At 38.7% G+C, this 25,252-nt stretch overlaps 1 protein-coding gene across 1 annotated transcript in view; it reads left to right on the top strand.

Moving 5' to 3' along the window:
• Positions 1–65: 65 nt before the first annotated feature.
• The window catches only part of LOC139714196 (hamartin-like), a gene marked incomplete at its 5' end in the record, with an annotated part of 37,039 nt that continues 11,852 nt past the window's right edge, over positions 66–25,252 (top strand). Inside the window, 5 exons of the mRNA XM_071625912.1 lie at positions 66–120; positions 5,194–5,346; positions 7,163–7,307; positions 13,964–14,112; positions 23,487–23,560. Coding sequence (XP_071482013.1) covers positions 66–120; positions 5,194–5,346; positions 7,163–7,307; positions 13,964–14,112; positions 23,487–23,560 — 576 coding nt within the window. The remainder of the gene's footprint in view (positions 121–5,193; positions 5,347–7,162; positions 7,308–13,963; positions 14,113–23,486; positions 23,561–25,252) is intronic.

The raw sequence follows: 25,252 nt of genomic DNA, 5'->3' as shown, positions 1-25,252 counted from the left end.
TTGCTCCTCTTGTTAGCACGCGACCCATCCTTCCTCCATGCTCTTGTGGACTTTTACCTTCAAAGAAACTCGTTCCAGGCTCAAGACATTCTTGCTGGTGTCAGGGAGCCTCACGATAAGGTAAGGGCATAATGGCTTGGTGTGTGGATGTGACACACACACAATACATTAATTTCTTGTTCTGAACAGTATTAAATTTAGCACAATTATACATTTATGTGTTACATTGTATTGTATTGTATTTGCAGTGATATACTGCATTGTTTTGGTTTTTTTGTGGAATGAATGATGATAATAGTAGTAATGAATAATGATAATGGTGATAATAATAATGATTATAATAATCTAATTATTGTGATTATGATAATGAAAATGATAATGATGATAGCGGTAGTAAAGAAGTGATGGTTGGTCCTATGGACCAGACATATATACAGTGTACATAGCCATATAAATTTCTTGTTCTACACAATACTGTAAAAATGGAAACGTTTGCGGATTTCATGTGACATGAAACAAGTGCAAAAAATGAAAGTGCAAGAATTTCATATTTATTGCATTGCATTTTTGTTAAATATTGTAGTTTCTTCATATTCACTTCTCTTGAAGCATGAATGAATTTGCTGTTGTAATGTGGACCAGCTGCCTTTTACCTCAGTACAGGGGAATCCCGTTACAACAAGATCAGATATAATGAGAATCGGCTTATAACGAGAAATCGTCCAGTCCCAAATAAATTTGCATGTTAGCCTATACAATGGGGATTTGGAGTTCCGGATATTGCGAGATATTTTTCGGGCCTAAAAACAAAGACGAATTTGTGCGGATGTAACAACATTTTTTTTTTGAAACCTAACTAAACAACGGGTAAAATTGCGCACTATTTTCAAACCAGAAAAGATCCATTCTCCGTGTAATTGTCTGAATTATCGTTGCGCGCAAGCAGAGGCTACCGTCTGCCAGTGCCAAACACAACGCAATTTTGGCCACCGACAATAGGCGATATCAAGGCGATATCAAGTGATATCGTTCGATACCTCCGATATTGAACCTCTCAGGCTGGTACAGTAACTTTCGGTTATTGATTTGCATGTGTGCTTTTCTATAGGAGAACTTACAAGCTTTGCTTTGGATCCAAAGAAATATATTTGTTTTGACTTTGTTTATTCCCCGAATATAACTATCCATTACACCATGGGGTTTTTCTGTGAGGCAGCAGAGTGTACTTCTGACGATGCTAAAAGGAAAAAACTGGACAAATATCCATGCTCCGAGCAGTAGAGGTGCACCACATGCATAGGCCGTGAATATTTTTTTCCGTACATGGAAACGCTATGGGCCTACTCTCTGTGTACACATGAAACGTATTTATTACTCTATGTATAAAAATTATTATTATTGTGTGGATCGCGTGTGCATGCAGTGCACGCCCGATGCAGCAAGCTAGCTACTAGTACGTGTGTGTGTGTTGTGCATGTACAAACGTTCGTGCATAAACATGTCACTGCATGCACTCACGAGGTTCGTCCGATCAGTGAACAACTAACTGCAGGAAACTGAACTGTCGCTTGCGATAGCTCTACAACACACATCACATTGCACACACATAGAACTCTGTACATTGGATACAATCACGCTCACATATCACGTACGTCTAATTGACTAATCAGTTTGAAAACGCAGAACTAGACTCTACTGAAGTTCGATCTACTATTATTAGTTTACATGTGGATTGGTAATGATCTTATCGTTGTCTTTCGAAAGTGCACTCGCGATGCTCGAGTCACTGGCAACACTGAGAAGTCGATTGTGAATACATGTCCGCTTCATAGCCAAGTACGAAGTAGGCCTACTGTAGTAGCAATGTTTTCTTACGAATACTAGTACCTGATCGACAAAAAGGGCGTGCAAAAGATTTCGGAAGAGCTCTTATTTGGCTATTTATGCATGTATGAATAGTGGTAAAGGTTGTAGCTTGTAAAGTTGTACATTTCATGAGAGCTGCGCGTGAACCTCATACTTGCCAACTAATAAGATTTTATCAGATTCAGTAAGATTTTTTACATTAAAAATAGCAAAATAAGATTTTCTGTCAGAGAAATAAGATTTTACAAAAATATTTAGATATACCTTTCATGTGTATTATCTGAAGATTTGACTGAAAGTAAGATTTTTAACTTCAGTTTGCATATAAAATAAGATTTTTGCAATCCACGAGTAAGATATTTCATCTTGAAATGTTGGCAGGTATGGTACCTGCTCTCCACAGTCGACTGCATTTTCTTCGAACCATGCTCGCCATGCCGCGGCGCCGGCTGCCTTGGCTGACAATCATGATGCACGATGAATAGTGTCCCATAGCGTTTCCATGTACGGAAAAAAAATGTTCGCCGGTAGTGCATCGTGCTAGCTCGCACACATGAAACCGGAAGTTACTGTCCCAGCCTGAGAGGTTTGATATCGGAGGTATCGTACGATATCACTTGATATCGCCTATATGCGATATGGAGAATCAAGGTGACATGCCATAAGTTTATAAAGTGTCTTTCCAAGGGCCGTGAAGGAACAACATTGCCAATGGAATATTGCGCTACAACTCACACTAAAGAATAGGCCTAACTGTTATCACAAACGCTACAATTCGAATGAGTGTTCTTTAATAGCTTAAACAAGAAAAAATGGTGTACATGTACTTGTAACCTTTCCAAAGATACATAAGAAGTACAATCTTACTGAGCAGTAAAGGTTTACGAATGTAGCAAATTCTAGGGAATTATAGGTTTCGCCTGGGGTTGTCAGCAGTTGCAATCAAAATCGTAAACAATTGCAATCAAATTCACAAATAGTTTTCATTGTTGTAAACGGTTTTTCTTGTCGCCGAGAAATTTTGAACATTGGCAATGGAAACTGAGCGACGAAGGGTTGCTACTTTGTGGGTCAAGTTTATACATCTATGGCTGCGTTTATCAACTTTCCCCTGTTTAAACGACTTTCGAAAGCCCTTTCGATAGCCCTTTCCATAGCCCTTTCCATAGCCCTTTCGAAAGCCCTGTCCACTCCCTGTACTATTAATGTGCCGCTTGTTTTCGTCGGCTGCGTTTATCAACTTTCCCCTGTTTAAACGGCTTTCGATAGCCCTTTCCATAGCCCTTTCCATAGCCCTTTCGAGAGCCCTTTCTAAAGCCCTGACTGCCTGTACTATTAATGTGCCGCTTGTTTTCTAAGAAGGGACGGCGAAAAGCAATTACCATCATAAAGACATATCTTCCTGTGAGAGTGACGAGTCATGATACAATGGCACATGAATCAATTGTCTTCCTGTCTGTGAGGCAGCTCCAGTTTAGCACATACTTCAAATATTTCTGAGTGGCGGCATGAGACATGGGATCAAAGGGAATGAGACTGTTGTTACTCTATTTCTCAAACCTTGTTGGTGAAAGAAACACCTCCTTGTTCCAAGCATATGCGTGCATTACACACAGCTGTATGTATACACCTGTGTACACGTACTCGTGTGCACTTTACGTGGCGCGCGTCTTTTCAGAAACCGGAAACGCATGGTTGCGTAACCGCAGTAGGGCGACCTAAAGGGCTTTCAAAACAGCTTTGCGTTTATCAACTTCGAAAGGCTTTTACAAACAGGTTTCTGATAACCTGTTTAGGAAACCTGTTCGGATCGCCACAAATTTGGGGCTTTCGAAAAGGCTTTCCTAAAGGGCTTTCAAAACAGCTTTGCGTTTATCAACTCGTGAAAATTCCTTGAAAGCTGTTTGGATAACCTGTTTCTGCCGAGAAAGGAGAGTTGATAAATGCACCCTTTCGTAAAAGACTTTCCTAAAGGGCTTTCAAAACAGCTTTCCGTTTATCAACTCGTAAAAATTCCTTGAAAGCTGTTTGGATAACCTGTTTCTGCCGAGAAAAGGAGTTGATAAACGCAGCCTATGTTAACCCAAAACCCCTGATCTCCCACCATCTTTCAAATAAGATGTTACACATGAGAGATTCATAATGGCTTGGCAGATATATTTATTTTTGCACCTCACCAATTATGTATCTGGATAAATTTTTTGTATGTATTTCTTTCTGGTCAATATCAAATGTTAATTTATTCACTGACTTCAAAGATCATAACAATAATTCTATTAATTGATCATTACGTCTAATTAATGATTGAAAATGGTGTTGATATTTGAGAATGGGCACTGCTTTGCACGAATGTTCAAGCAAATGCCTACATGTGCATTTTACTTGAAATTTTGATGTGTTATTGTAGTCGGACTGTCTTTATGTTAATCTGACCGTCACAAATTAATATCAAAATATGCATTTAACTTAGAGAAGGTGGTCATGAAAGATAATGGCAAAGGTGCGGCGGCCTTTGAAAGGGTTATCCATCAGGCTTATGTTCTAATGATTTTTTTTTTTAATGTACGAGCCTATTTGAATATATTGAGATGATGACATGACTGCCTGGTGAAATTTGCATATATGGATATTTGTAACCAATGTCACTATTTCATGGAAGCATGTGAATCTATGAATTATAACATTCTTATCTTATGATATTTGTATACAAACCTATTTGAATATTGCGATTTCATGACATTTCTTCAGGTGTAGTTGAGAAGAAAACAATATCACTGTTTTGTCAAAGCATGTGAACCTTTCTATTGAAGAGCTCAAGCTTAATGAAACTGTTCTGTTTGTGTCTCTCTGTCACATAACACGATCTAATGCAGAGAAAGGTGTTGAATACATGTTTTCTAATAAACATTATAGGGCTCAGGTGCATTGCTTGCAGTCTGTTGGTAATTCCAAAAAAATTGAAGGAAAATAAGCAATTGATAACCTTCAGCTGTTTTGTCAGTATTGGGGTTTTTTTTAGTATCCTTTAAGTGAACTGCTTTAAAGTACAAATCTTCGAAAGTAACTTAATTTTCTCATAAGTGACTTCATTTGCTTACAGGTTTGCAAGAGTGAACAAGAACTACATCGTTATTTAGACATTTTTAGTTTTGATCTTCCCATCGTGTCAAGAGATAGATGACCAAAAATGAGTTTCACATTTTATCAGTGATTTCATTTTAAGAATTCAACTGCCAACTGAAATTTTAAACTCTGAAAAATGAAGAAGGTGGACTCAATGGATACAAATATTCTTTTTTATTTGCATGGTATATTTTCCATGGACAGCCCCTGTTGGACAAGCTGAATGAGTGCCTGAAGTCAAGCAGCTCCCGACTTCCTGCCCTTACCCTATTGAGTCACATTGTCCGGCGGCAACCCTCCTGGCTCTACAAGATTGTCCAGACACCCCTCTTTGCTTCCCTCATCACCTGCCTCAAGGTACAAACAATTGTTACTTCCCATTTCGCTGGTATTCACCAGTGTTTGAGAATAGTGTCAAGTGTACAAAGTAACTACTAGTGTGCTATGTTTCCATTGCTGCTTGGTGTACAGTCCTTTTAAAAATCATCTAACTATAAGTGTAATAATTTCTATTGATTCAGTCATCGTGTGAAGATATTGGAATTTTTAGGAAATGATGATATCATGTACACAAGCATGAGACACAATGACAACCACAGTGTCATCTGTATTAATAATGATAATGATAGTGGCTACTTGTATAGCATGCAGGTCCACTTTTTCAGTGCTCATGGCGCTTCAAAAATGAAAAAATGTATATACATGCATACATGTTCAAACATGTCAACAAAGAAGAAAATGGTAAACGAAAAACAAATATATACCAAGTAAAGAATACAACATATACCAATTAAAAAAAACCCATTGTTCCGAACATTAATGACATACAGCTATTACAGTCCTCAGTGTGAGAGGAACAGATTAGTCTTAAGTTTGGATTTGAATGTCTCTGTAGATGACAGTTCCCTTAACTGAATAGGTAACTGATTCCACAATTTTGGTCCCATAACGGAGAAAGCTCGATCACCCCATCCATTTTTTACTCTGGGTGTTTGGAGTAACAACACATCTGATGATGAACGTAGACTCCGTGTCGGATGGTATTTTTGAACAGAATTACTTAGGTATGGGGGGGGGGGTAAGAATGAACTGAATGATGTACTAATAACAGAATCTTGAAAATAATCCTCTTTTCTACAGGTAACCAATGTATGGAACGGAGAACTGGTGATATGGAATCAAACTTATTAGTAAAAGTTAACAATCGGGCAGCAGAATTTTGCAACCATTAAAGTTTTATTGATGTAAATGTTTAACGTGCTCATTTTGATTTGCTGCTTTGGTCCAGGTTGATCTTTAATAATATCAATGAGATAATGGGTAGTCAAGAAATAATCTACAGATTTTGACCAAACATGGTGTAAGGGCACGTTGGTGTCTATGCTGTTTCAAATATGGATTAGATCTGCGAAAGAGCTTGTTTAGTTCACCATGTAAGTAATGTCTATAAAAACACTCAAAAGTCAAGAAATTAATAAAAGTTGCAAATGTGAGAATACGTGTGAAAAGAGGAGACAGGGCAGACAGATAGGCCATTGCTACCCAATCATGATATACAATGTAGTAAAGAGCAATATTAAATGGGTTAGTCAAATATCGGTTAGTGATTGGCTAAACACAGTCACGTGATGGAGGTACATTCGTTATGTTCGCCCATGGGCGAACATTCTTCGTAATGTTCTCCCATGGGAAAACATTTTCAGGCAACAAAATAAATGGCAGAGGCCGAGGACCGCGACGCGCGCGCACAGTGAATTTTGGCTCTGCGCGAGCGAGCTATTCATTGCATTGTGTGCTGCTGGTCGATGGTAAATGGTTGACGTTGACGTACTGAGTATTTGACGTACAATTTGTATTTGACTAACCCATATAATATAACAGATGATGACTTTTGTTGTCAGGAACATGTACCAAACGTTCACCCTCAGGGTTTGAAATGCTACATGTATTTCAGGAGGCTATAAGTCCCTCGACTTTGTCTCGGGACTTATAACCTCCCTCATTAGCATTTCAAACCCTTCGGGTGGAACATTCAGTATGTCCCCTCCTCCGCCAGTCATCATCTATATATTGTACCCACAGTGATTTGTACAGCTGCCTGGTTTGTTTAAATGTTGCTGTGCCAGATATGTTCCCAATATAATGCACTGTTATATTTTCTTTGGCATCCTAGACGGACACCGACATCCCAGTGCTAATGTGTGGTGTGCTCATGGTCACAATCCTTCTTCCAATGATTCCCAGTCAGGTGGGACCTTTCCTACACGATATCTGTGAGATATTTGCACGTCTAGCAACCTGGAATGTGCATAAGCCAGGTGAACTTTGTGGCACTCGATGGCCAGTGTACTTTTTACAACAAGACATGTATTTGTAGATGTAAACATTATTCTTCAAATATATAACCTGCAGAAATGTCCTCAATTAATTATATTGAAATGCAGGATCTTTCACATATATAAATTATTATGATATGTTATATGTTTTGGCCATGGGGTCCCTCATATCTCTGCAATTCCTGAAGGTATTTTCATGAAACATAACATACAATGTACCTAACATTTATTACCAGATCAAGATTTTCTTGGGCAAGCTAAAGGCTAAAGGTCAAAGGTAAACAAAGGTCAAGTGAAAATGCTAAAATTCCACATTTTGTTCATCCATGTCTCAGAAATGGCTCAAGATATCTTCATGAAACTTAGTACATACACATGTATAATTGCCTGACAATGATTCTCTTTGGAAGTTTTGGCCATGGGGTTAGAGGTCAAATGTGAAAGGTCGGGTTAAAATGCTAAAATTACACTGTTTATTGCTGAAATTGCGGGTTTTTTTTCATACCTTTGAAATCACTGAATGTATTCACTGAATCAAATTTGATGTATACATTCTGTACTGCACAGTGATTCTGTAAGGAAAGATTTTGGCCATGGGGTCAGAAGCCAAAATAGAAATGTACAAACTTCACTATTTTTTCCATATTTTGGAAATGGCTCAAGGTAATGTCATGAAAATGGCATATTATTGCCAGATTTTGTCATCATGTGAAACTGTTGTCGTGCATTGACAGGATGTACTAAAGACCTAACTGGAGAATAAAGTGATATAGTGGAGGCATTTCAGTTGCCATAGTGACATTTCTAGTTTTTATCTATTGAGCTGTCTTTTTTTGTCTTTTTTGACTGAGGAAGGATGCCCTGTTTCTTAACCGTGGGAGGCCCCCTTCGACATTCTGTGCAATATCTCGCCATCACAGAAAAGCTATCACCGCAATGTTTCATGACTTTCCTTTCGAGTCTTCCACATCTTCTGACTTCAAATTTGTGACGCGCAGGTACAGGGTTTTGATGTTACGCATAAATATGTACATGCATGTCAGACCAAAAATTGCTTAAAAATTTGAATTCATTTGCTTTCAGATAAATTTCTTGAAACCATGATTATTTTTGCTTTTTATTGATAAAAACTAATAACTATCATGTTTTGATGTTCAAAACAGTGTCACCGGCCAATTTCATAAAAAAAAACCTCTGAAACCAAAAAAGTGGTAAAAACAAAGATATACATAAGGAAGTTTTAAAAAACGAAATACGTAATAGAAATTCCTTTTGATGACACAATTTTTTTCACTTACATTGGCAGAGAACACCAGAGAGAATGTGTACACCAAAAAATATGCCTTTTTGGAGTTTATTTAGTGATTCGTATAAAAAAATTTTGATTTCACACATGATGCAAAGCATTTAGCATGAATCATATCTTTTTAAAAAATAACTCCACAAAGTTTTATAGATTATGTCACGGGCAATGTGTGTGCCGAATTTCATTGCGATCGCGTGGTTGATGGCCAAGATCTGGAGGGGGGCCTCCGCGGCTCTATCATCTACCTAAATAGCCTGTATTTTGAGACCGTTTTATCTCTGTTGTAAGTCTGTTGTAACAAATCGGTATTCTGAACACCATCTTATCTCTGTTGTAACTTCTGTTGTAAGTTCTGTTGTAACTTGTGTTTTATCTCGCGCTCTCTTTGCCTGCGCATACCGTTGTCTTTGGGGTATGCGCACGCGCGTAACTTTGGGCTCAAATCTATGCACCCATTAGATTACACGGTATTCTGAAAACTGTTTTATCTTCTGTTGTAACTCATACCACGCGCAAATTTATGCTTCTGAGATGAAACAGCGTAGAAAGTGTTTTAACTCTGTTGTAACTTTCATTTTAACTTCTGTTTGTATCCTGAGATAATTTATTAACTCAGTATTGCGGTATGCGAGTTCAAAAAAATATATACAAAATATAAAAACAATGTATGTACAGAATGGCAAAAGATAAAGCAGTTTGACAAAATGTAAACTCATTCCACAATACAAAATTTAGTAACAGTAACCTTGCAAATATACACATAGCATAATATGCACATAGGTAAAAACACAAACACATGAACAGAAAGGTTACCGGCACCGCCGGCAGTTTGTTTTAAGTACTAAAACACAAACTCATAAATACAAAACTTCCTATACCATGCCAGAGACCTTCTTTTAAAAAGTTTCCTCTGAAGTATACTTAATTGTTATAAAAAAGTAAAAGTCATTTAACTCTATTTGTGGTACCATTTATGATTATTCATCTTTCAAAATATTAAACTTTTGTGATTTCACTATCTTCACTAATAAGAATTCATTTTGAGAACCTTTGGGTGTTTCAAAATATTTCATAAGTGCTTGTTTTACGAGAGATTTCAAAAAGCAGACATGGATATCAAATTTTTCCCAAATATCAGGAAGTCAATTAGATCTAATCTTCTGAATGCCGTGAGTGCCGATAACAACAAAAATAGTTAACAAAACACAATTAAGCATGATAATTTCACATCCCTCTAATGGACAATCCTGTGCAAATAATGATAATAATGATAATGATAATAATAATAATAATATCAATAATAACATGGTTTGCAAGGGCCTATTTTGATTTAGATTAAGCATCTAGTTCCCCATAAACCATGAAATATGGATTCCTCTTATGAACGACAAATATCTTATTAATTTTTAAACAAAATTTTAAATAAAAAGACTCAATTTGAGATAGCTTTTTGAATCCCCTTACCGCACCAACTATACATCAAAACCTGTAAGAAGGCATAAATGATCAAGCTTCTGTTGTAACTTTATTCTATCTCTGACTCTCTTTACCTGCGCATGCCATTGTCCTTGTCAAGTGCGCACGCCAGAAAATGAGCGCTTGTTAAAACGCGCAAAGTTAAAGACCTAATAAAATGGTTTAGAAATTTTTTTCTTAATGATGTAATAATATTAAATGTTAAATTCTAAGTACTTCTATGGTCGTGCGGGGTTTTTCACTGTTCTGAATTTTGTTGTATATTTGTTAACATAATGGATGTAATTTCCTCGGTTTTGGAAAACTTTCTATACTTTCACCGCACGCGGCGCACTATCACTTCTAAACTGTGATGACGTCAAAGATCGGAGTCGTCGATATCGATTGTCCAACCAGCCTAGCCATAACCAGCGAGCTAGCAAGGCTAGCGCGGCACAGTGACAGCCGGCCGGTGGCTAGCGCTGGCGGGGGAGCGAGCTAGCGAGCGCATAGCTAGCGCTGCACTGCACTATTGTCATTGTCCCTTGGACAAAAGAATATTTAATGAATTGTATCGGATTTAGTACTGCCAACAATACAGGTTACAACTGTGGTACACTTGGATATCCATTATTTTCACTGTAAGACCATGAAGACTGTGGTGAGAAAAGGATACTTCGCACTCGGGGCAACGCTAAGCTTACATAGATTTGTAGGCAAAATCGTGATACAAGCCCCACCACTGCGTGTCTGTACTAATACTACGGCGACTCGCCTGTTTATACTCGTGAATTCAGCCCCACCGTGTGGCGTTCATCGGTAGATAAGCACGGCGGTGGGCTTCCTTTCACAGTATAATACTCGTGAATGCCGCGAAAAGGACTTCCTAATATGTCCCTCGACTAATTTAACGGCCAATTTAACCATAAAACACAACCCTACCTAACCCTAACCCTAGGACCTACCCTTGCTTGCTATAAACGCACGAGTGCACGCGCACTGCAGTGGGGCCTATTTCACGATAGCCCCACCACTGCGTGTCTGTACTAATACTACGGCGACTCGACCTGCAGGCCTAGGCCTACTCTTGAATTCAGCCCCACCGTGGCGTTCATTGGTAGATAAGCACGGCGGTAGGGCTTCCTTCCACAGTATGATTTGTAGCATAAAACAAAAACTACTCGAGCAAAATTGATGATCATTCTTGGTATAATTTTTCTTAGAAAATGGCACATCTAAATTACTGATAACAATTATTGCAGAAACTGACCATGGGAAACTGGTTAGGCCTTTTTTCTTTTCTTTTTTTTGAGCCACGACCCACCCTGTAACATACCGGTACTGTAATCCCCCTAATGTATAGAGTGTAGCCTCTGTACTACTACCAAAGATTCTGCTACTATTACTATTACTAGTCTACTAGACCTAGAGGTACTAGTACTACTACTAGTAGTAGTACTAGTAGACTACTACTACTAGTAGACTACTACTACTAGTAGACTACTACTACTAGTTTAACTTGATAGCGCCGGCCGACAGGCCAGGCCACGGCCGGGACGCTCCCGCTTGCGGCGGCCGAAGTAGCCGCTCACTTTGTGAGCGAGCTGGGTCTGTTTTTCTACTACTTACTAGACAAACAATTACACCTTACAGTGTCAATCATGCAGAATACAGTACGGTGTATATCCTTTCTAACGTTAAACTATGGGGGAATACCACACATACCACTCTGTATTTCCCAGGCGATCGTTTCCGTGAGGTCTATTCTCGGACTTGGTGCCATGTTCATACACTCTTGCACTGGCAGCGGGAGATTCAGGTGGTTCATATCGGTAAGGTGCAGCCCCACGATAACGTTCTGGTTCATCGGCTGCCTCTCCCTCCCCATCTTCCCCTTCAACTTCATGTGCCTTCTCTTCTTCCTATCCGCTATCGTCAGAGCTGCAGTCTTCATCATCATGATCATCATCAATGTCGAAGTTTACCCATGTAGGGGAAGACATTATGCTCGAGGTACCAGGTATTTGTGCAAGCTAACTTACTTTACTTTGTGATAATGTACGTGGTACTAATGCGTACATGTCGACAGTCAGTGGGTCGACCGGGAGTGCACATCCCGGGCCCAGGCCTGGCTAGGCTAGCTTACGTGTACACGCATGTACCAAGCTAGTAAGTGCTAGTGCTGAGCGGCGTCTGCTAACTGAGCACAACCAACTCCGTGCTTTATACGTCATCAATCGGTTCAGGGGTGTTGGTCACATGACATATTTTTTTCGCAAAAGCTGCGACGAGGTCCTCCAAAAATGTGATATTTGGGGGAGTTCCTAGAAGCGATAAAAACCAGAACGACACTGAAAACATATTTACATTGATAATCATGACATATATTTTACATTTCTTTTGCATATTAAAACATTTTGCACGCATTTTATTAGGTCTTTAAGCAAGGCGCATTTGCCCAAGGGAGCGATCTTATTGGTTAGAATGTCTTAGATGCTACTTCTAACAATATTTCCTATTGGATATGATTGTTGTGATGGGTGTGGTTTTCATGACTTACAACACCGTTAACCCTATTCTAACTGGGGGGGGGGGGGGTCAAATTGACCCCCCCTCGACGTTTCGCGCCACGATTCCGCAACGCGCAAAGATTTTGCCGCATCGTTTCATGACTTTTTTCATTGAAGTCTCCCGCATATTTTGAGACCAAATTTGCAACGTCCGGGTACTTCGTTCTGATGTTACGTAATGTTTTGCATATGCATGTCAACCCAAAAACGGCTCTAATTCATGATATCGTGTGCAAATCCAATGCAAATTGTGTTTTTTTTTTTTTAAATTGACATAAATTAGATTATTTCAACTTTAAATCATTGAAATTAATAAATTGTAATGTAGATAAGCTTGAAAGAGTGCCTGCAATAAATTTTGGTGAAAAAAACAATAGAAAACAAAAGATTGAAAAAACAATGAAATAGATAAGAAATTAACAACAATAAAAAACAAAAGAAATTGATTTTGATTGTGCTATTTTTTTGCAAGAAAATTGTTTAATGTGTCTTGAGGAATTCTGACACAAATTTAGAAATCCTTCAGTCTTTTTAATGGAGTTACAGCGGAGAATATGATTTCATGCATAACTTTGCATAATTGATTTACTAAAAATAGAAAATCAATATTTTTGGATTGTATGACTGTGTAATCTTGTAGTTGACATCCGGCTCTATGTTCAGGCAAAATTTTGTGGCAATCGCCCCATCAGCGGCCGAGATCTGAAGGGGGGTCAAATTGACCTGGGCCCCCCTCAGTAAAAACTTGGTCTCAAATAGCCCAGTTAGAATAGGGTTAAAACAGTTTTCAGAATACCGATTTACAATTGTTTTAGCGGTGTTGTAACTCACAGACTTACAAATGTACAGCAGAAGTTACAACACACAAGTTACAACGGAGATAAAACAGTGTTCAGAATACCACCCCTGGCCTAGTTAGGGTTAAACCGGTGGCAACATTTCTTGATTCGCATTTATAGTTTTCTATCATGGATGAACGTTGTGTTTGTATTTTCACCTGGTATGATATATTCATCATACCACACCAATTTCACTTGTATGTAGACTGAACAAGTCTCAAATTCTTTTTTTTTTTTTTTTTTTTTTTTAGCTATTGGCAATGAAGATGCATTCTGTTATTGTCAAGGATGTTGCTTGGTTATATGAAAACGTGGTTTCACAATGAGAGATTCTACGGTATTGGAAATTTTCCTTTTTGAGGACCCTTCGATGCTCAGCGAATTAGAGAAGAGAGCAATAGGGAAGAGAAGGGAAGAAAATATTAATGAGATGATAAATGCCTCTTGTCATGATTTGTGTTGATGCAGGAGATGTCCATGATGTGCACCAGCTCCACCTGCAGGCTGGAGTGTATGCCTTGTTTCATCGTCTGTATGGCATGTACCCATGGAACTTCCTGGAGTTTCTTCAGGCTCACTTTGCCAACAAGGAAAAGGAGTTTAACTGCGCCATTCTGGTACAGTACATTGCATTTCAATTTTCATCCTTATCAGGTAGCTTTAATGAAGCAAAAATTACGACCAAAAATTTGCACTTGATGTGAGAAATGGTACAAATGCAAGCACTTGGTAAAATGCTGAGAGAGTTTAGGTAAATAACAGGAAAGTTTTGACAGTACAATTGTAGTGGATTATCATTCAATAAATTCAAATATTGTTAACACTTTGACAATTGGGTGGATTCCATATACGGTGCGCCACCTATCGGTTGTAGCGGACAGGCCGAAATCCGCAATGCCTTATGGGAAAAAGTCGACATCAAAATTACTCGCATTATAATATGCACATGCAGCAGCGCAGCTCAGCTCAGCCGGCCGCGCCGAGCGGGCGGGCGCCCGGGTTGGGCCGGCCGGATATCAATTGCGAGATCGAGAGATAGATCAATACGGTATGGTATTAGCAGCAAACTGGCTTTTCCGTGTGGCATGTTCGATGCGACGAATGTACACTCCAAAATGCAGGCTTGGCTTTTGACTTATTTCCTTGGCAAAAGACACCAAAGCTGGTTGGAAAAAAAAGGCATTTCACATGCCAAATTATTACTTACCTGCTGTTCTAAACAGACTCAACCAGGGCTGCCAAAGCCTCCTTGTGCTTCTTGGCCTTCTGGTCTGGCTTGGCCCGCTTCTCCTGACTGCCACGATCATTCAGGTATTTCTTCAGTTCGTCTACTCGCATTCGCCGGAAGACAGCTAGGTCTTGGGGGGTCTGCCATTTTTTTAAGTCCACTGTACTTTGTGGCGACCGTAACGCGTACCTCTAGTTACCACGTATACCAATCGCCAGGCGCTAGGCCAGTACAGTTATTGTACAGTAAACAGTGCATTGCGCATGCAGCTACTGTCTGCTGCGCGCGCTGCAGCGTAGCTCTAGCTGCATAGCGCGATGTCGACCCCAAAGTTGAAAATCGGCATGTCCGCTACAACCGATAGGTGGCGCACCGTATTTGGAATCCACTTAATTGTGTGAAAATATGGCTCTTATTCAAGAACGAAACCTCTGGGTGCACATTTGTGCACATGGATGCATTTTATCTCATTTTGCCACAGAGGAGTTTCCATGTGTTCGGTATTGTGCTTGCAATAAGGAGGTGCAGTTGCTTTACGCCATTCATTCGGAAAGCATACAGTATAAACCAATTCGATTTCAATGACCTGTACACCTACCGCCGCTAGCGGCGCTATATCGGTCGCCATAGCTGGGGGCCAACAGTGCTTCCAGCGAGCTAGCTACGCGAGTTCCACTGGCGTACCCAGTTGGCTCAGCAGCCTAGCGCACCCATCGCGCATAGTTAGCCGGCAGCCGCGGCTGCCCGCTAACTATGCGTGCCGGCACTGTGCCAGCAGCCGCCACGCTGATATTGTGATTGTTTACTTAGTGTGCGAAAATCTTTCAGCGACTTTTAATGCCTTTCTTTTGGACAAATTGAGTGATTCAGACATATTGATCTACAATGAAAACTTCATAGGAAGGATCTGGAAAACATATTATGCAGTTGTAAGGTGCACGAATAACAGTAAAAAACGGAAATGGAAGCTGCATGGCAGTATGTGAAATTCATTCAACACTGACGCATGATGAATAGAGACAAGTGAAATACATACAGTATAAAAAATGCACAGCACAGATTTTAAAACAGAGTTAGGCCTATGCCTACTAGATCCTCTATTTAATTAGCCTATCACTGCATATTCGTAAAATATGTTGTTCATTTTAGAAGACAAGATCAAAGATTTTGATAATTCACTGCTTTTTTATGCTTTTTACACTACTTTCCAAAGTTTAAATACACTTCCTGGCTATATTACGACAAACACTTTACAGCCTACACTACAGGCAAATAAATGTTTCAAGATGGGTTAAATTCTTATATTGTTTTTACTTCTTCAAAGTTGCATTGCATTGACCATTTATTTATTTCATTCTCAATTTTTCTTACAACAAAACATAACACAAGGTAAATCAGAAAATCCATCATAAGCATATATACAGTACAAAGTGCGAAGGATAAACGATAGACATCAAAATAATAGAAATAAATTTTGTATACTGACGGGAAAATACAAAGTTATATTTTGAGGAGAAGAAAAAGCATGCCTAGGTATCTAGCTATTCAATTTTGGCCTGAAACTCTGAATTTGAATTTTCATATTGATACTTATACATAAATATCAAACCATGGATGGGGGCAAACATCCGCTTCATAATCATATTATTAAGAAAGTTTAATTTGAAAATCACTTTTGTAGATTATAATATTAGGCGTTAGCACGATGTTTTGCAATGTTACTTAGACCTAGAACAGTAGAAGCTTTCAAGTTGGTTGTTGACATCAGGCAACTTTAAAGGACAAGTTCACCTTCATAAACATAAGGATTGAGAGAATGTAGCAATATTAGTAGAACACATCATTGAAAGTTTGAGGAAAATCAGACAATCCGTTCAAAAGTTATGATTTTTTGAAGTTTTTGTGCAGTACCCGCTGGATGAGAAGACTACTGCAGCGTATGAATAACTTAGATGTCACATGCGTACAACAATATAAGGAAAATATAAAGAGAATTTCACAAAATTCCATCTTTTGAAAAAAGTACACATTCCCCTGACTCGTTACCGATACATGTTATGGGTAATATTATTCCCCCTGCCCTTGGAAAGAGGCAAGTCAATTGCTCTTTTATTATGCGAAAAAAATGAAAATATGTTGAATTTTCTTTTATATTTTCTTTATACTGTTGTACGCATATGACTCACAAGCTGTAGTAGTCTCCTCATCCAGCGGTTCCAACACAAAAATTTTAAAAATTCATAACTTTTGCATCGATTGTCCAATTTTCCTCAAACTTTCACTGATGTGTTCTACTAATATTGTTGCATTTTCTCAATCCTTATGTTTATGAAGGTGAACTTGTCCTTTAATTTAGTTTATACGGTGTAGAAACGCCCTAGATCCCTGACTGTATTCCGTTTGGTTTACTTAAGCTTGCCTGAAGTTAGCGACAAGCAAAAATGACATAGGATGTAGGGTTCTAGAAGTCAATAGGTCTTGTCTGGACTCTTGCCTTATTTGTATTTAATTATATCAGGTAACTTCTAAACAGTCTAGGCTTACTTGCAAGATGTCTGCCTGCGGCTAGCCATAGTAAAGTTCTCCCCAGCGGTTTTCATTCTCTTACACAAATGTGAAAATATGGGGCTTACACGCGAGTACCCAAGTCATTGCCATAGAAATAGAGTCTACAAACATTCACGGATCGTACCGATATTTACCTTGAAATTCAAGTTTTGGCTACAGTTGTATGTCACCTACCCATTCACTCATACTCGGTATAAGTTGTCTAATTTTCACAAATTTTGCTAATCACTGTTGGACCGTGAATTTTACAATTAGCGAGCAAAAAAAATGCAGTTGTCACAAAGCCAGACGCGTCGATCGCTGCCAGAGATAGCTGGCCGGCAGGCCGGCTGGTGCCAGGTTTTAAAAGCACTGGCTGCCACTGGCACCTTTGCCATGCTCGCATGGCGCTTGCCAGCCCGGCCTGGATGGTCCCCAGTTATAGCGTCACCTTAAGAGGGCGCACTTCCATGAACAGTCGCTCGAATCGGTCTATTGATATAACAGTAAACAATTTTTATACCCCCACCCACACATAGTGTGTGTGTGTGGGGGAGGGGTATACCGGGTGTCCCAAAAAAAGTGGAACAGTGGATTTTCAGTACCTTGCGTTCTAAAAGTGATATATTTTTTTACATCATTAGAAAGAGCATCTTCCGCAGAAGACAATGATACCAAAATCATTAAATTTGGGTCAATACTTTTTATTCTATGCCAATTTCTGTAAATGCAGTCATTTTCAAATTTCTCCAGGTTTTTGCGACTTAAGAGATAATAATTTGGGCGCGACATGCAATCCATACGGTGAATATTGTTTAAAGCCAAAACATAGTTCTGGTACGCCTTCAAAAGTTGTCAAATTTCGCTCCCAAATGTGAACGTATGCCTAGGAAATGTGCGGAATAACGCTGTAATAACAAGATATTCGATGGGTAACGACAAAAATGCGAAATATTAACCAAAAAGGTTCAGTCTCAGAACTTACCCGAACGGGGTCAGGCTAAACTTGGACTCGAAGATAACTCGGCCTCGCTTTGACGGCGGGCTGAGTTGTATTGGTTGTCCCTCTAGATTGTACAGTGTTGTACTATGGGAGCAGCCTGTATAAACTAGCACTTCGCGTTCTGACTACTCGCAGTAATGGTCCGAGTTGTTAAAACGTGCGCATCAAAAAACCTCTGGTGCACGTGCAAAATTAGTGTGCGCCTATCAAGCACCTCTAAAAACAATCAAAGACTCTTGATAAACAACAATAACTTCAAAGACAGCGCGTCTCAGCAACTGAGATGATGTGCGTATAGGCTTGAGGACTGCGCGCTGCCCATTTGTTTTGTACGGGATTAGCACGCACTTTCCTGTCTGTTCAATTAGGCCTCGTTTACAGTAGAATATGGCGATCACGAACTGCGTGTAAATTGTCTGAAATAGGGTCGAGTTTTCCCTGAGACCGAGTTAGTCTGGATCCTTCTGGAATAAAAGTCGGTTTTCCGACTTTTATTATTTTTCTCAAAATACTCCAAAATGACTCATCATCCCGGCAAATCGCGTCAGCCAGGTAAGTTTCTTTGTAGACTCTTTCAATATATTGCAAGCAAATATGAAATGGTGCCAGATGGGTTCTCAAACCCTTACCAAAACTATGTTTTCACTTTAAGCTCGGTGATTCTTGTCAACAAAAGATGCAGCTTTCACATTGGGAGCGGGCTAGGAAAAAAAAGTATGTGTGTGTGTGTGTGCGTGCGCACCCAATGTGGAAGCTGTATCTTTTGTTGACATGGATCAACAAGCTTACACAATATTCATCGTATGGATCGCGTGTCGCGCCCAAATTATTATCTCATAAGTCGCAGAAATTTGAAAATGACTGCATATAGAAAATGGCGTAGAATAAAAAGTAGTGAACCAAATGTAATGATTTTGGTATCATTGTCTTCTGCGGAAGATGTTTTTTCTAATGATGTCAAAAAATATATCACTTTTAGAACACAAAGTACTGAAAATCCACCGTTCCGCTTTTTTGGGGACACCCGGTATAGGAATCACTATGTCTGAGGTTGGGTGGCCGGTCGGTCGGTTGGTCAGTTGGGCGGGCGGGCTGTCGGTCGGGCGGTCGGTCCGTTGCAAAATCTTGTGGATCGAACTCCTCTCTCATTTTTTGAGCAATTGACCCCAAATTTGGCATGTGTGACCGCTATCAAAGGAAGATGTGCAAGACACCTTTTTCGTTAGTATCGCATAATGCGTTGCCATGGCAACAACATATTTTCATAAAAACTTGTGGATCGAGCTACTCTCTCATTTTTTGAGCAATTAACCCCAAATTTAGCATTTGTTACCACTATCAAAGGAAGATATGCAAGACACCTTTTTCGTTCGTATTGCATAATGAGTTGCCATGGCAACGGCAAATGTTTTAAAAAATATTACAAAATGTTTTGGATCGAACTCCTCTCTCATTATTTGAGCAATTGACCCCAAATTTGGCATGTGTGACCGCTATCAAAGGTAGATGTGCAAGACCTTTTTCGTTAGTATCGCGTAATGCGTTGCCATGGCAACGGCAAATTTTCATAAAAACTTGCGGATCACCCTACTTTCTCATTCTTTTGAGCAATTAACTTCAAAGTTGGCATGTGTGACTGCTATCACAGGCAGATGTGCAAGACATCTTTTCCATGAGTATTTCATGAGTTGCCATGGCAACGGCAGATTTTTTTTTTTTTTACCAATCATACAAAAATGTGTGGATTAACCTAACTCCTTCAGTTTTTAAGCATTTGGCTTGAAAATTGGCACATGTGACCACTATGGTACGTAGATGTGCATACTGACTCTTTCGTCATTGTTGATCAATGCGTGGCCATGGTAACAGTAGGCCTATAGTTTGAATGAAAATCATACGAAAATATTGTGGATTCAGGTAACTCCCTCAGTCTTCAAGCACTTGACTTGAAATTTGGCACACATGACCACTATAGTGTATAGATGTACAAACTTGATCTTTCGTCAGTGGTGAACAATGCGTTACCATGGTAACAGCTTTTTTTTAACCAAAAAGCATACAAAAATATTGTGGATTCAGCTAACTCCCTTAGTCTTTGAGCATTTACATTGTAGCTTGAAATTTGGCACACATGACCACTGTGGTACGTAGATGTGTAACCATAATCTTTCATCAGTTTTGATCAATGTGTTGCCATGGTAACAGCATATTTTGAATGAAAATCTTACAAAAATATTTTGGATTCAGTTAACTCCCTCAGTCTTTGAGCATTTTGCTTAAAATTTGGCACATGTGACCACTATAGCATATAGATGTGCAAACTTGATCTTTCGTCAGTGGTGAACAATGCGTTGCCATGGTTACAGCATCTTTTCACTAAAATGCATACAAAAATATTGTGGATTCAGGTAACTACCTCAGTCTTTGAGCATTTAGCTTGAAATTTTGCACATGTGACCACTATAGTACGTAGATGTGCATACGTAATCTTTCGCCATTGTTGATCAATGTGTTGCCATAGTAACAGCATATTTTCAATGAAAATCATGCAAAAATATTGTGGATTCAGGTAACTTCCTCAGTCTTTGAGCATTTGGCTTGAAATTTGGCACATGCAACCACTATAGTACAGAGATATGCAAATTTCATATTTCATCATTGTTGAACAATGTGTTGCCATGGTAACAGTGCATTTTAAATGAAAATCATACAAACATTTCGATTCTCCTATAAATCTCTCTGTTTTAGAGCATTTTGGCTTCAAATTTGGCACATTGTTACCACTACATTACCTAGATGTGCAAAAAATCTTTTGTCAGTGTTGAAAATGTGTTTCCATGGTAACAGTATATTTTGAATGAAAATGATACACTGATATTGTGAATTCAACTAAGCCCCTCAGCCTTTAAAGGACAAGTTCACCTTCATAAACATAAGGATTGAGAGAATGTAGCAATGTTAGTAGAACACATCATTGAAAGTTTGAGGAAAATCAGACAATCCGTTCAAAAGTTATGAATTTTTGAAGTTTTTGTGCAGTACCCGCTGGATGAGAAGACTACTGCAGTGTATGAATAACTTAGATGTCAAATGCGTACAACAATATAAGGAAAATATAAAGAGAATTTCACAAAATTCCATCTGTTGAAAAAAGTATACATTCCCTTGACTCGTTACCGACAAATGTTATGGGTAATATTATTCCCCCTGCCTTTAGAAAGAGGCAAGTCAAGTGCTCTTTTATTATGCGAAAAAAGTGAAAATATGTTGAATTTTCTTTTACATTTTCTTTATACTGTTGTACGCATATGACTCACAAGCTGTAGTAGTCTCCTCATCCAGCGGTTCCAAGACAAAAATTTAAAAAATTCATAATTTTTGCATCGATTGTCAAATTTTCCTCAAACTTTCACTGATGTGTTCTACTAACATTGTTGCATTTTCTCAATCCTTATGTTTATGAAGGTGAACTTGTCCTTTAAGCATTTGGCTTGAAATTTGGCACATGTGACGGCTATGATATATGTAGTTGTGCAAACTTCATTTTTTCTTAATGTCCAACATTGTGTTGCTATGGTAATACAATTTTTAATGAAAACCATAGAAATCATCAGTTTATTTATCTTGCTCACTCAGTTTTTGAGCACTTGACTTGAGATGTGGGACATGTCACTAAAAGTGAGCAATACATTTATTCACTGTTGGACAGTGCATTGCCATGGTAACATTTTTTTCCCATTAAAAAGTAAAAAAATTAATCCTGGTTGAGCTAATTCCCTCAGTTGTGGGTGGGGGTATATTAATCACAATGAGTGATATTTCTAGGTTTGTTTGTTTTTCAAGTCAGTAACGACAGTGGCCCAATTGACCCCTTTAGAGGTAACAGGTTGAGGTGATAGAAATAGTTCAGATTTACATTTTCATTCGTATAAAAAAAAAGGACCTGTATGACTTATACATAGGAGTGATCAGGCTAGCTTGTGGGTTATACAAATTTGCTCGTATCAATACTATCATACATTTTCCCCACTTTTCTGTTCATAAGCAGGACCACAAAACACTGTCCCCAAGATCCAAAGCACCAATGGTACATACATTGTAACACCTCCGGATAGAGTTTGACCCTTATATTGTTTGATGCCCATGTAGGGAGAGGGTAATGAGCTTTTTGATAGTTCAGGGAGAAGCTCCAAGAATGAAATTCACCCTACCATAATATTTAGTCCTCTGCCCCAAAATGTTTTCTGCCTTCAGTCCAACTGTCCTGTCTGTCAGTCTGTCTGTCACAGATCTTGTTCTTGTGATTAAAGGAAAAACTATTGAGGGGATGTTTCTTGAGGTATGTAGGTAAGTGTTCTACTAGAGGTGTAGATATGTTGTTCAGAAATTCCTCATCAGTAGTAAAAAAAACAGTGTTTAAAGGACAAGTTCACCTTCATAGACATGTGAGTTGAGTAAATACAGCAACAATAGTAGAACACATCAGTGAGAGTTTGAAGAAAATTGGATGATCTGTTCAAAAGTTATGATTTTTTTGAAGTTTCTGCTCAGTCAAGGCTGGATGAGAAGACTACTATACCTTGTGATGTCACATGTGTACAACGATTGTAAAGAAAGAATAAAGAAAATTCAACATATTTTCACTTTTCTGGCATAACAAAAGAATACTCGACTTCTCTCTTTCAAAAGGCAGGGGGAATAATATTACCCTAAACATACGTCAGTAACAAGTCAAAGAAATGTGCACTTTATTCAAAAAGTAAAGTTTTGTGAAATTCTCTTTTTATTTTCCATATATTGTTGTACGCATGTGACATCACAAGGTATAGTAGTCTTCTCATCCAGCAGTGACCGCGCAAATATTTTAAAAATTCATAACTTTTGAACGGATTGTCCGATTTTCCCCAAACTTTCACTGATGTGTCCTACTAATATTGTTGCATTCACTCAATCCACATGTGTATGAAGGTGGACTTGTCCTTTAATTTTGTGGAATTTCAGATTCCTTATGTTCTTTATTCGATGTCCGGTATTTACAAATGCTTCTACTGCTATGTTTGTTTGATATTAGTTTGCTTATATAAGCCAGCTTAAACATGGAGAGATGTTTTGATAAAGATAACATATTTCAGTTTCACTATAGTCATTATTACTTTTCATCTCCATGTTTCGTGCAGAGATATTGAACTGTCTAATGAACATTCATATTTCAGCCCATGCTGGAAAGAGTGCGGATGCATCCGCGATTGATTACTGGGCAGAAATCAAAGGAGACAGACTTGACAAGGTTAGTGTTGCACTTCACCATTGCACTTCAGAATTAGGCTGTAGTGTTGTGTAGTATCTACCCAAAGCTAGTAGGTACACAAAGTTTGCTGCTCTCTTTGGACCACACTTAACTCTCAGATCTGAAACAACCTCACGAAGTTTGTCTTCAAGTAACCCTTCTCATCTTTCCTCTGTCTAACCACTGCCTGACCAAATGGCCTTGTTCCTAGTGTACCAGCAGCACCCCCGTTGGTTGTGTCATTCTTGGACAAACCAGCCCATTAGTGTACACACACTTTCTTGTCCCAATCTAAACAGCTGTATACATCATATCATGAAGGATACCATATCCATCCACATCCATTCTTCCTCCGCTCTTTTCATTTCTTTATACTAGCTTGGTCAAACCACTCCCCCATTCTCATGGAGATTAGTTAATTTACATATATTTAAATATGTAATCTATTCAATCAATCAGGATTCAATTGCAAATGTGTTAGAGGAGAATGTCTCCTGCAGTCATAAAAAGAATGCAGAGATTCAGATTGAGAGCTCTCTCGGATCATCAACCACAGCATCAAGCAGCATGCTACTCTCTGATTAGCTGTGACTTGGATACTCTCCGATATTACAGTGTAGCAAATGTACTCCAGTGATTTAAGATTGTGCTGAAACCTATTAATACAGTGCACTCCCGTTATAACGAACACGGTTATAACGAAATTTCGTTATAACGAAGTAAATCTTCTGGTCCCAAAATTATCACCATTAAAGTCTATGGTAAAAAATTCGCTTATAATGAACACGGTTATAGCGAAATTTCCGTTATAACGAAGTCTTTTCCGAGCGCCACAGACAAAGAAAAACAAAAGAAATATGCTCCGTTATAACGAAATGCGAATTGCTTTCGAAAATACATAGCGGAACAAGCATTTATAGCGTCTCTACATGGGTGAACGCTTCATACCACTGTGTGTTCGTTTCACAATTTCTGAGGGGAACTTGCGTTTGTTATTGTGATACAGTTATCCCATCACATTTCACATAGCTTTCCAGTGTATGATGAGTATTCAGCAAACAGAATATGATATATACAGTGTATATATGTGGTTTCCTTGTTTTCGTTATATATTGTATTTGTTCGGTTATAACGAAATTTCGTTATAACGAAAGAAAACTGCTGGTCCTGAGCATTTCGTTATAACGGGAGTGCACTGTAGTCCAAAATCCAATCTCGGACTTCAAACTTTATCAATGCATTTTAGTCTCCTGACTCACATTCAACGGTGTTGGGCTCCCCATATATACATCATACACTCTCCCACAAGAGAGACAACAATAAAGTATGATCCCTTACACAATAGTAGATGAGAAAAATTAAAGTACAGTATTAGCCCATGGTCAGCTCATGTCGTTAAGGTATAAACACTTCTTTGAGTATTCTTCACTTTGGGTTATTTTAGGACATACCAAGTCTTCCTTATGGCAGTTGTTGGAGAGATTATGATAAATGTATGTAGATGAAAAGAATCCTCATGGTGGTTAATCAGTGCTCCACACTCTGCCAGTGGCAAAGATGGTAGTGCAGATGTGCAGTCTATTGAAATCATTTTGCGTACTTCAATCAATCAAGTGCTACGATCCTACATGAAGCTGGATGCTGCCATTTTGTTTGAGCTTCCTGGGAAACGTGACGATGGAGCCTACACTC

This window comes from Diadema antillarum, unplaced genomic scaffold, assembly GCF_040938485.1.
Source record: "Diadema antillarum isolate AM-2024a unplaced genomic scaffold, OU_Dant_1.0 seq00002188_RagTag, whole genome shotgun sequence".
Classification (NCBI taxonomy): Eukaryota; Metazoa; Echinodermata; class Echinoidea; order Diadematoida; family Diadematidae; genus Diadema; species Diadema antillarum.
Note: the sequence above shows the minus strand (reverse complement) of the source record. Positions and strands in the feature narration are given on the sequence as shown.